This window comes from Salvelinus alpinus, chromosome 25, assembly GCF_045679555.1.
Source record: "Salvelinus alpinus chromosome 25, SLU_Salpinus.1, whole genome shotgun sequence".
In the NCBI taxonomy this organism is placed as follows: domain Eukaryota; kingdom Metazoa; phylum Chordata; class Actinopteri; order Salmoniformes; family Salmonidae; genus Salvelinus; species Salvelinus alpinus.
In genome coordinates, this window is record NC_092110.1 from 24399504 (window position 1) to 24413032 (window position 13529).

The 13529-nt window shown below is 43.8% G+C and overlaps 1 protein-coding gene across 1 annotated transcript in view; it reads right to left on the reverse strand.

Moving 5' to 3' along the window:
• clic4 (chloride intracellular channel 4) overlaps nucleotides 1–12268 on the reverse strand; it is a 34231-nt gene extending 21963 nt beyond the window's left edge. Inside the window, exon 1 of the mRNA XM_071366282.1 lies at nucleotides 11762–12268. Coding sequence (XP_071222383.1) covers nucleotides 11762–11830 — 69 coding nt within the window. The 5' untranslated portion in view covers nucleotides 11831–12268. The remainder of the gene's footprint in view (nucleotides 1–11761) is intronic.
• Nucleotides 12269–13529: the final 1261 nt, after the last annotated feature.

Sequence of the window (13529 nt, forward strand, 5' to 3'; positions counted from 1 at the left end):
AACCCCGGCCAACAGCTCCCCCCGCAGCTACTCGCCCGAGCCTCCCCAGCTTCTCCTTCACCCAAATCCAGATAGCAGATGTTCTGAAAGAGCTGCAAAACCTGGACCCGTACAAATCAGCTGGGCTAGACCCTCTCTTTCTGCAACCCCTATTACCAGCCTGTTCAACCTCTCTTTCGTATCGTCCGAGATCCCTAAAGATTGGAAAGCTGCCGCGGTCATCCCCCTCTTCAAAGGGGGTGACACTCTAGACCCAAACTGCTATAGACCTATATCTATCCTACCCTGTCTTTCTAAGGTCTTCGAAAGCCAAGTTAATAAACAGATCACTGACCATTTAGAATCCCACCGTACCTTCTCCGCTGTGCAATCCGGTTTCCGAGCCGGTCACGGGTGCACCTCAGCCACACTCAAGGTACTAAACAATATCATAACCGCCATCGATAAAAGACAGTACAGTGCAGCCGTCTTCATTGACCTGGCCAAGGCTTTCGACTCTGTCAATCACCGTATTCTTATCGGCAGACTCAATAGCCTTGGTGTCTCTGACTGCCTCGCCTGGTTCACCAACTACTTTGCAGACAGAGTTCAGTGTCAAATCGGAGGGCCTGTTGTCCGGACCTCTGGCAGTCTCTATGGGGGTACCACAGGGTTCAATTCTCGGGCCGACTCTTTTCTCTGTATATATATCAATGGTGTCGCTCTTGCTGCGGGTGATTCCCTGATCCACCTTTACGCAGACGACACCATTCTGTATACTTCTGGCCCTTCCTTGGACACTGTGCTAACTAACCTCCAAACGAGCTTCAATGCCATACAACACTCCTTCCGTGGCCTCCAACTGCTCTTAAACGCTAGTAAAACCAAATGCATGCTTTTCAACAGTTCGCTGCCCGCACCCGCCCGCCCGACTAACATCACCACCCTGGACGGTTCTGACCTAGAATATGTGGACAACTATAAATACCTAGGTGTCTGGCTAGACTGTAAACTCTCCTTCCAGAATCATATTAAACATCTCCAATCCAAAATCAAATCTAGAATCGGCTTTCTATTTCGCAACAAAGCCTCCTTCACTCACACCGCCAAACTTACCCTAGTAAAACTGACTATCCTACCGATCCTCGACTTCGGCGATGTCATCTACAAAATAGCGTCCAATACTCTACTCAGCAAACTGGATGCAGTCTATCACAGTGCCATCTGTTTTGTTACCAAATCACCTTATACTACCCACCACTGCGACCTGTATGCTCTAGTCGGCTGGCCCTCGCTACATATTCGTCGCCAGACCCACTGGCTCCAGGTCATCTATAAGTCTATGCTAGGTAAAGCTCCACCTTATCTCAGTTCACTGGTCACGATAACAACACCCACCCGTAGCACACGTTCCAGCAGGTATATCTCACTGATCATCCACAAAGCCAACACCTCATTTGGCCGCCTTTCCTTCCAGTTCTCTGCTGCCAGTGACTGGAACAAATTGCAAAAATCGCTGGAGAAGCTGGAGACTTATATTTCCCTCACCAACTTTAAACATCAGCTATCTGAGCAGCTAACCGATCACTGCAGCTGTACGTAGTCCATCTGTAAATAGCCCACCCAATATACCTTCCTCATCCCCATACTGTTTTTATTTACTTTTCTGCTCTTTTGCACACCAGTATCTCTACTTGCACATCTGCTCATTTCTCACTCCAGTGTTAATCTGCTAAATTGTAATTCTTCGCTACTATGGCCTATTTATTGCCTACCTCATGCCTTTTGCACACACTGTATATAGACTTTCTTTTTTTCTGCTGTGTCATTGACTTGTTTTGTGTTAATGGCTTGTTTATTATTTATTCCATGTGTAACTCTGTGTTGTTGTCTGTGTCACACTGCTTTGCTTTATCTTGGCCAGGTCGCAGTTGTAAATGAGAACTTGTTCTCAACTAGCCTACCTGGTTAAATAAAGGCAAAATTTAAAATTTAAATAAATGATCAATGAAAACAGGATGCACCTGAGCTCAATTTCGAGTATCATAGCAAAAGTTGCGAATTCTTATGTAAATAAGGTATCTGGTTTTTATTTGTAATAAATTATATTTTAAAAAATGTACTAGTTTTTGCTTTGTCGTTATGGGGTATTTGGTGTAGATGAGGATTTTAAAAAATGTATAACATTTTTAGAATAAGGTTGTAACGTAACAAAATGTGGAAAAAGGGAAGGGGTCTGAATACGTTCTGAATGCACTGTAGTTAGTTTCAGGATATTTTAATAAACTGGCTACTCAGCATTTTAACTGGTATATACAAACAGTGTATTTTTCTCATGTCCCATAACATTTTATGGCTTGGAACATCAGCAATAAAATTATGAGATGTCCCACTCCGCCTCCCTCTCTCTCAGCAACTCACTTTAGGGATTGTATAAATTACCAGTCAGGTCATTTTCATCAGTGCCTTTGTAATAACGATCATCCACCTAACCTTTTTAAAGAGTCCTCATTATTGAGGCCAAAATACTCCGCTCCTCTCAACCAAAGTGGTGGGAGATCAAAGCTTTAGACCGGGACCGGTAGCATGTCTATTGTTTTTCCTTTGGAGAGTTATGCCGAGTCGGCTCCAGGCCTAATTTTAGTAAAATGACGGTCATATCCTCCCCTTCGCTCACACTTAACATTCTAAATTTGGTGGGCTCAAATTCAAGCCACACTTTTACCAAATATGGAGCTGGCCAACAAGTGCTCCGCTGTTCTCCTCTCGTCTCTCACCCAGTGACACAGGAGGAATTTCCTCTGGGAAGGGAAGGGCCACATGTTATGTCACGCCTACTCTGGACTGGACAAGCATGCAGACTGGCCTGGGCTGGGAGGACTGGGCTGGCTGAAGTTGGGCTTGGTTTGGTGGACTGGTATAGGCAGAGTTGGCTGAGGTGAGGCTGTTACTTGGAAGGGATGGGCTGGGACAAAGGCGGACTTGGCTATGGCTGGGTCTGTGGTCCAAAGGATGAGAGTGTGGAGGAGTCAGACCCTACGGGAAGGAAATGCAACACACCCTGGTGTGCCTCTGAATCATGTGGACGTCATGGAGTGGAAACCAAACATCTCCCAGACAGAACCTAACGTCTCCCAGACAGACAGGCCTACAGAGGTAGTGGAGGTTAGGCTTGCAACATGAAAGGTTAATTGGGACACTGACCGAGGGGTGGAGAGGGATCAAATTTAGCTGACTGAATCATCAATAACATGACCCATTACTCTCTCCAGGTTAAGAATAATAACACAGTATGAAATTATAACTGAAAGTCAGGGATGAAGTTGAGTGAAACATAACTCAAGTAAAGTAAGAAGCAAAGAACAAGACAAACAGGGGAGGGAGAGAGAGAGACGTGTGCAGGAGACGTGAAGATGAAACCGTTTTGCTCATCTCCCTGTGACTGTCATTTAAAGAGTTTGTTCCAACACAAACACTGAGGTCAGGGTGTGCTGTGACTCTCCACCGCCTTACAAAATAACAGACCCCAGACAGATGACTCCGAGACACACACTGCGTTCCTCACCGACCATCCCAGTCCCCCTCACTCTGTACACACACATCATTAAAACGCTACATGTAGCCTTCAACATCAGTGGAGGCTGCGGAGGGGAGGATGGTTCATAATAATGGCTGGAATGGCGTGGTATCAAACAGATAAACACTGTTTGATACCATTCCATTCACTCCATTCCGGCCATTATTATGAGCCATCCTCCCCTCAGCAGCCTCCACTGTTCAACATGCATCTGATAGAGGCAACGTCAATACAACATTTGGTGGTTCCCTGAAAAGATGGCTAAAGTCTAGACCACTTTAAAGAACCACCCTTTGGCTCAAACATTGTACTATGGGTGTTAACCAGTTTGACATGGCAGCAAAGCCTGCACCATGGACACACAAACAAACACCAACCTCATTGCTCATTTTAAGCATTTGGTCCAACTGGCCAGAACACCAGACAACCCACCTTTGACCTACTGTAGCTTTTCAATCTGAACCAGAGTCTGGCACACACACAAAGATGTCCCAAAGCTTATGAGCTCATTATTACAGTAACAATGCCAAGTACTGTAAGTGGTTGACTTGAGTAGCCCATCCACACGATTGTAAAAGGTGTATAGGTTATATGGTATAATTACCATACTATGGACCTAGTGGCTAGAACAGTTCACCCACTGACACTGAAAACCAAACGCATGGCTTTAAGTTACAAAGAAATTGATGTGGATAGAGTGAAGGAGGGAGTTGGAGGGATGTGTCCGGTTGGTCCCTTGCTACTCTATCCTCTATGTTTGGATAGCTCACTAAGGGTTATCTACACTAGGCATGGCTCACTGTCGCTCATTTTACTCGTGTGTTGCTGTGAGGATGCAGGCAGCATATGAAACATGATCAGAGGGGATCGGGTCGTGACAGATTGAGTTACACTGCCTTCCCCGAGGGTAGATTCCCCTAATTTCTGAGGTTGAGCACTCGAGCACCCTCTTAGCGAAGCTGATATAACAGAGGGCTAAAGATGTCAGAGGCCATGTCTATTTGTAAACTTGTTTAAATCTGATCTATAAAGTTATATTTCTGTCCGAATTGTTGCCTGCCCTTTCCCAACACATCCTAAACCCTTTGCTATGTTCCCCCCTCTTCTCCATTTTCTCACTCCATATCCATCATTCTCCCTCATTCCTTGTTCTAAGTCAATCTTGTTTCCTGTCATTGGTCTACAAGAGAAATGCCTCATTAGCAGAGGGCTTGCTTGGGACCAGAAGGATTAAAATGGCAACTTCCTCCCAACAGGCACCAAGCCTTTCCTCTGAACAGGATGGCATGAGCACACAGACACACAGTATCATAAGAAATCCCCCTAATCGTGTGTTGTGGTACATTGCTGGGTTCATTTGGCCAAGGCCCAGTCCTGACAGTTTCAATGATGAAGCATTTTGAAGCCCAGATGCTGGGAGGAGCAAGTCCATAGTGCAGAGAAGAGCTACCGCTCACAGTTAACAGCAGTGCCACACAACAGACCATTAATCTTTGTCCCCTAACTCATGATGCTGACTGCAGCAGTACAATAGTACTTGGGGAGAATAAACTGCTATATTGATTTGACTATAAAAACTGGCTACTCTCAATTGGATTCAAATTGTCACCCCGGGGTAGAAAGAATGCCTTACGCTGAAAGATTCAGGTAAATATGCAAACAAGGGGCAAATTAAGATTGACATGCAGAAAAAAGGTTGAGGGCAAGTTAATACTAGAATAGAGGCCAAAAAACTGTTCAGTTTATTGATGGTTAACCCAGAGTGTTTAAACTGGATCTTGCATTTTTTGACAATTACAACAAAATTACATGACTAAGCAGAGGCAAAGGAGGGCAAAGATTAAACAAAACATATTCTGCTTCTACCAGTGTACAAGCTATTCAAATATGTTCCTAATAATTCTCATGCCAAACTATTATTAACCTTTGATGGAAGATCTCACATTACATGGAGTCACATGTAATGTGCTATTTAACAGTAAACAAATTGACAACATCATTTCAGCATGCTTATAGGGAAGGACACTCAACAAGCACAGCACTTACACAAATGACTGATGATTGGCTGAGAGAAATTTATGATAAAATGATTGTGGGGGCTGTTTTGTTAGACTTCAGTGCAGCTTTTGACATTATCGATCATAGTCTGCTGCTGGAAAAATGTGTGTTATGGCTTTACACCCCCTACTATAATGTAGATAAAGAGTTACTTGTCTAACAGAACACGGTGTTCTTTAATGGAAGCCTCTCAAATATAATCCAGTTAGAATCAGGAATTCCTCAGGGTAGCTGTTTAGGCCCCTTGCTTTTATCAATTTTTACAAACGACATGCCACTGACTTTGAGTAAAGCCAGAGTGTCTATGTATGAGGATGACTCAACACTATACACGCCAGCTACTACAGAGACTGAAATGACTGCAACACTCAACAAAGAGCTGCAGTTAGTTTCAGAGTGGGTGGCAAGGAATAAGTTAGCCCTAAATATTTCTAAAACTAAAAGCATTGTATTTGGAACAAAACACTCACTAAACCCTAAACCTCAACAAAATATTGTAATAAATAATGTTGAAATTGAGCAAGTTGAGATGACTATACTGCTTGGAGTAACCCTAGATTGTAAACTGTCATGGTCAAAACCATATTGATGCATTAGTAGCTAAGATGGGGAGAAGTCTGTCTATAATAAAGCGATGATCTGCCTTAACAACACCATCAACAAGGCAGGTCCTACAGGCCCTAGTTTTGTCGCACCTTGACTACTGTTCAGTCGTGTGGTCAGGTGCCACAAAGGACTTAGGAAAATTGCAATTGGCTCAGAACAGAGCAGCACGGCTGGCCCTTAGATGCACACAGAGAGCTAATATTAATAATATGCATGTCAATCTCTCCAGGCTGAAAGTGGAGGAAATTGACTTCATCACTACTTTTATTTGTGAGAGGTACTGACATGTTGAATGCACCGAGCTGTCTGTCTAAACTACTGGCACACAGCTCGGACACCCATCCATACCCCACAAGACATGCCACAAGAGGTCTCTTCAGAGTCCCCAAGTCCAGAACAGGCTATGGGAGGCACACAGTACTACATAGAGCCATGACTACATGGAACTGTATTCCACATAAACTAACTGACGCAGTAAAATTACATTTAAAAAACAGATAAAAAAACACCTTACGGTACTGCAGGGACTGTGAAGCAACACAAACATTGGCACAGACACATGTATACACACACACACACACACACACACACACACACACACACACATGATAACATACACACTATACATACATATGGATTTAGTACTGTAGATACGTTTTAGTGGTGGAGTAGGGGCCTGAGGGCATGCAGTGTGTTGTGAAATCTGTGAATGTATTGTAATGTTTTTAAAATTGTATAAACTGCCTTAATTCTGCTGGACCCCAGGAAGAGTATCTGCTGCTTTGGCAGCAGCTAATGGGGAACCATGATAAATACAAATAAACTCAGCAAAAAAAGAAACGTCCTCTCACTGTAAACTGCGTTTATTTTCAGCAAACTTAACATGTGGAAATATTTGTATGAACATAATAAGATTCAACAACTGAGACATAAACTGAACAAGTTCCACAGATATGTGACAAACAGAAATTGAATAATGTGTCCCAAAACAAAGGGGGGATCAAAATCAAAAGTAACAGTCAGTATCTGGTGTGGCCACCAGCTGCATTAAGTACTGCAGTGCATCTCATCCTCATGGACTGCACCAGATTTGCCCATTCTTGCTGTGAGATGTTACCCCCACTCTTCCACCAAGGTACCTGCAAGTTCCCGGACATTTCTGGGGGGAATGACCCTAGCCCTCACCCTCCGATCCAACAGGTCCCAGACGTGCTCAATGGGATTGAGATCTGGGCTATGCGCTGGCCATGGTAGAACACTGACATTCCTGTCTTGCACGAAATCACGCACAAAATGAGCAGTATGGCTGGTGGCATTGTCATGCTGGAGGGTCATGTCAGGATAAGCCTGCAGGAAGGGTATCACATGAGGGAGGAGGATGTCTTCCCTGTAACGCATAGCGTTGAGATTGCCTGCAATGACAACAAGCTCAGTCCGATGATGCTGTGACACACCGCCCCAGACCATGACAAACCCTCCACCTCCAAATCGATCCCGCTCCAGAGTACAGGCCTCGGTGTAATGCTCATTCCTTCGACGATAAACGAATCCGACCATCACCCCTGATAAGACAAAACCGCGACTCGTCAACGAAGAGCACTTTTTGCCAGTCCTGTCTGGTCCAGCGACGGTGGGTTTGTGCCCATAGGCAACGTTGTTGCCGGTGATTTTTGTTGAGGACCTGCCTTACAACAGGCCTGTAAGCCCTCAATCCTGCCTCCCTCCACCTATTGCGTACAGTCTGAGCACTGATGGAGGGATTGTGCGTTCCTGGTGTAACTCGGCCAGTTGTTGTTGCCATCCTGTACCTGTCCCGCAGGTGTGAAGTTCGGATGTACCGATCCTGTGCAGGTGTTGTTACACGTGGTCTGTCACTGCGAGGACGATCAGCTGTCCGTCCTGTCTCCCTGTAGCGCTGTCTTAGGTGTCTCACAGTACGGATATTGCAATTTATTGCCCTGGCCACATCTGCAGTCCTCATGCCCCCTTGCAGCATGCCTAAGGCACGTTCACGCGGATGAGCAGGGACCCTGGGCATCTTTCTTTTGGTGTTTTTCAGAGTCAGTAGAAAGGCCTCTTTAGTGTCCTAAGTTTTCATAACTGTGACCTTAATTGACTACCATCTGTAAGCTGTTAGTGTCTTAACGACCATTCCACAGGTGCATGTTCATTAATTGTTCATGGTTCATTGAACAAGCATGGGAAACAGTGTTTAAACCCTTTAACTTCACAGATCTTCATTGTATTTTGATTTTTACTAATTATCTTTGAAAGACATGGTCCTGAAAAAGGAACGTTTCTTTTTTTTGCTGAGTTTACAAATACAGAGACATATAGACACGGAGACAGTACTGGGAGAGAAGTGCAGGACATGAGCAGCTCTTTCCGTGACATCTCTCTGGTCTGAGACTGAGGGAGAAGTGTGCTGACCTTCAGGATGTTATCCTGGCAAGACATCCCTGCAGTTGTTCTTTAAAAAGCGTTGAATGGTACATTATTGGGCTCTGTTGCCATGGTGTCCGTGTGACTCTCTCCAGCAGCACATAACACAGACAGGGACATAATAGATTACTTCCGATGTTTATTGTCACTGTTGTCATTATTGATAGACGGTGGAGTTGTGCCTTTATCCCAGCATGAAATAGCCTTGCCCTTGGCAAACTTGCTGGCAGAGGGACAGCATACAAAGGTAACATACAAACTAAAGATTGAAAGCATGTCATTTCTGGTTTCATCTGTGGAGTCATCTGTATTGCTTCATGTTCCATTCAGTAACTAAGAAGGTATATGGGTGCTGGGTGATTGAGTGGCCATTGTACATTTGTCTGCCTATAAATGGCCGATGCCCTGAGTCTCGAGATAATGAGTCATTAAGGAAAAGTGACCACACTTCCAGAGAGGGTAGTCAGGAGGGATGATTCAGCCTGAGGTGTGGTAGGGGATTTGGGATTTGAGCCATCAAAATGACACCAATGGAGTCTTCAAGCCTTCATTAAAATCTCAGGCTGGGTATCATTCTGCACAACCACTTGCAGTTCAACTTTCTCTTGGCCAGATATCCCAATTACAGTTTGTAAACCAACTGTCTCATATGAGCAAACAGATGGCAGACATTACTAACTACCTATTTGACTGCTATGAGGAGGAATCAAGAGCCAACTGACTCCCAGCTAGCACTACTGCTCCTTGTATGTGTAGGCCTACTGTAAAACAATAATTAATCTGCAGGGGATCAAGGGTTAAATTGACGTCAGGTTAATTCTGCAATTCCGCATCTATAAAACCTTGAGGCCTGAACTCACTTATACAATCCAAACAATTTCCATAGACTCCTGGCTAAACCAACAGTAAACAGTGAGTAGAAAATCCGGGACACTCAAATTAGCATTTGGATTTTAGTTTACTATGTTTCACACACCCAGACAATGGGGGAAGATCTTGTGTACACAAGTGCAGCAGAGAACGATCACACAGCACAGTAACAGAGGGAGAGGTGGGGGTGAGTGGTTGTAGCCACATGTGTGGCTCACCAGGGATGATGTAACTGCTCCTGAATGCAAGGGGTGGCTCACTCTGAGGTAGCTAGCTAGCTGTAGCTGGCTGTCGCTAACACCACCCTGTCTTCTGTTATGCAGTGAAAGCCCAGTGGCCAAAGGCAAACAGTCCAGCATTATCAATACAGAACACTCATCCTCCCTCAACAAAGCCCTCTCTGCTGGATGCTGAAGATCACCTCTGTGTCAGTAGATGAGAACAAAGGAGGATAAAGAGAGAGATCCCATCTGTGTACTGAACCCAAGCACCGAACAAAACTGGGCAAAGAGTTTTTGACCAATCTGTGATAAACAATTAGGTCTAGATTTGTCTCCGTCTCCTTTCTCACACAGGCCGATGAAGAAGGCAGACTGCTAGGTCCTGTGTGTCCACCATAACTGCAGTCATATTGCAAAAAGTGAATGAGTCATCTGACAGATGGTGAGTCTGTCTATTGCCATTCATCCCTTTCATGCAGAAAAGAGCCACGTGTATCAAGATCTCACTGTCAGCAGCATCATAACCAGTGATGATCATAATCACTAGTGAAACACTGCTTGGAGGGGGGCAGTGAGTTTACATCACCATTAAAGCTTGCTTGCAGGCAAAATACGTTTTTTTCCTAATTGAATTCAGGCCCCCAAACCCTCTCACCCCTCCATTCCCCCGGGGTCACACCCCCTCGCCCTGTTTTCCCTCTCCCGCTCGTTTCCCGCTCTGCCAAACAACTGGCAGAAGACATTTAAAAACATTTACAGATCACAAACAGGGTTGATGGGAGTCTATAAAACATTTCAGTCCTATTCTAAGTCAGATATCAGTCTGAAGTCCCGAACTTTCTAGTCTAGTAGATATACCTTTTTTAATTTAGTAACTTTAGATTTATCGAAATGCACGTTCAAAGAGCTTCCTCACATACACTACAACAAGCTGTATTACTTCATCGCTAATGCATTCCAACTAAGAAGGGGGAGGTATCCTCATTCTGGCAGACTTGGTGAGGGAGAATATTGTGGGAGCCAAATGCTTCTTTCCCTTTTCTGTGTAAATTTCAGCAGTTACTCTCCGACTTCTTATAAAGTTGAGGAGTGGAAAGCCTGTTTTGTTGCACCACACCACTATCATTATCAGCCTAAGCAGGACCTAATAATAAACACATGACAGTAGTTGTATAGATATTCATTAATTCTCTCTCCAGTTGACAAATATCACAAGTTTCATCCCCCTTTCAAGTGTGCCTCGACATGACAAAAAAACAACTACGTTCCCAGATATCCCACGACCGGAATCCTGTATTTAAGTCTAGGGCAGCAATTATTTTGACCATAATGCGACCAAACGTATGGTCCCATACAATGTATGGTTTATCGATTGATTGAATGCGTCAATGTTCCGCTGATTTAAGGGCTATTGCTAAACTTTCAATTACATTTACAATTCAAGCTTATTCATAAAATGTGTACCAAATCGAGACACACTTGAAAGGGGAGATGCTTTTTTCTTCCTCTCCCTCTTATGATGGGAGAAGAGGGCCGTGGTATCCGCCCTACACGTCTGACATAAAACCACATGGCCACACTTTGGGAAGTTTCTAAAAAAAAATGTACCTACTGAAATTGTGACAAATCTTAAAACGCTTGGGCAAACTGATCACCATGTTATTTGCAAGACTCGTTGACTTGTGTAGACCTATGCACAGTAAACGACGCTTCTCCAGGCAACCGTTTTTGCAAGCAAATGGCAGCAATATAACTAAAACCAAATGGTACATAAATAAGGACAGCCCACTTTTGTAACTGTCCTACGCACTCCAAGAAATAAAAGTATATATTTTTCTACTGATAACTCCACAAACGACTAAATATATTTGTCAATTTAGGCTTAATAATAATTATGCTAACTTATTATTCAGAAGAATATTGATCATTAACAAACTAAACTTTTCCCAATGCCGAATGCGACGGCCGAAAGAGAGCCTGCTACTGGACAATCTATTCAGGGACGTACCTTCACAAAGAGCTCGATAACGGGTTCGTTATCCGCCTTGATTCCATTATGGGGTACAGACAGAGACATTGTGAACTAGACTTAAAAATGTTCCAAATTAGATATATATTATTTTCCAACAAACTTGTATCTTCAGCCTACTCGCTCTTCTTCGCCACCCCTTTCCGCGCAGTATTCGGATAACAGCTTTTCCAAGGCTAGTGACCAGCTGGACACTCGCTGCAATTCTCACACAAGAGGGCTGAGGTGCTGGGAGGAGAAAGTCGACCACAAATATAGCAATGTGCTATTGTTGCAGCCAGTCTACAAAACTGAACGCTTTCCTCGGTGTTACAGAACAGCTATAAAACGATCGTTGATCCCTTTGACTCTTCAGTCTTTTTGATTGCTTGAGTGCTGGAGTAGGATGAAGAGAGAAGGACGGGAGGGAAGAATATTTAAAGGCGTGATGTTCTCTGCAGAGCAAACAATAAAAATGTGGGCAGGGTTTCAGAGAGGAGTCTTGACGGAGGAAGGATGCCTGCTGCGCTCTCTGTGCGCCCTTGGGCAAAGTGCAGAGTCTTGCATCCACAGCCGCGGGAAGTAGGGGTGCTGAGAGTGCTTGCAATAAACCAAAATATTTTTTTTATCACAAAAGTAATGCACTGGGCCTTTACTAGTATTAGCAGACCAATCTAAACATCTGTAACCAAGCAATTTTTTTCAGCATTTCTGCTTTGGCAAAAAAGGTAGTTGTAAAATTAAGCAATAAGGCACAAGGGGGTGTGGTATATGGCCAATATACCACGGCTGAGGGCTGTTCTTATGGATGACGCAACGCAGAGTGCCTGGATACAGCCCTTAGCCATGGTATATTGGCCATATACCAAAAACCCCTGAGGTGCCTTATTGCTATTCTAAACTGGTTACCAACATAATTAGAGCAGTAAAAATACATGTTTTGTCATACCCGTGATATACAGTCTGATATACCACCGCTGTCAGCCAATCAGCATTCAGGGCTCGAACCACCCAGTTTATAACAGACCGTATATCACGGGTATGACAACTTTTATTTTTACTGCTCTAATTACATTGGAAACCTGTTCATAATAGCAATAAGGCACCTCGGGGATACCATGGCTAAGGGCTGTGTCCAGGCACTCTGTGTTGCGTCATGCATATGAACAGTCTTTAGCCGTTGTATATTGGCCGTATACCACACCTCCTTGGGCGTTATTGCTTAAATATACCACTGCTGTCAGCCAATCAGCAGTTAGGGCTCGAACCACCCAGTTTATAATTAAGAACAGTATCTTGCAAGATTTAATAGTTGGAATTGTAAGAGTTGTTGCCCTGTCCCTTTCTCTGTGATTATCATTCGAATGGAATAACATGGAAAACAACCACTTTTTGTGAAGTATTCATTTACCATTCTTAAAAAACAGTTAATGTAAATTACTGCATTGTACATAGGCTGGTCATCTAGGTTTAGAACCTGTAGACTTTCCATCACCATGAAGAAAAATAATGACCAATACAGTAATTGAGTACATTGAGACATTAAGTGGTTTGTGATGATGTGGCTCAGTTGGTAGAGCATGGTGTTTGCAATGCTAGGGTTGTGGGTTTGATTCCCATGGGGGACCAGTACGAAAAGGTATGTACTCACTGCTGTAAGTTGCTCTGGATAAGAGCATCTACTAAAATGGAAAAGGAATGAATAGACCATTTCAGTTTTCACATAGAAATAAGTTGCATTTGCAAAGTATTTCACAAATATATTTTT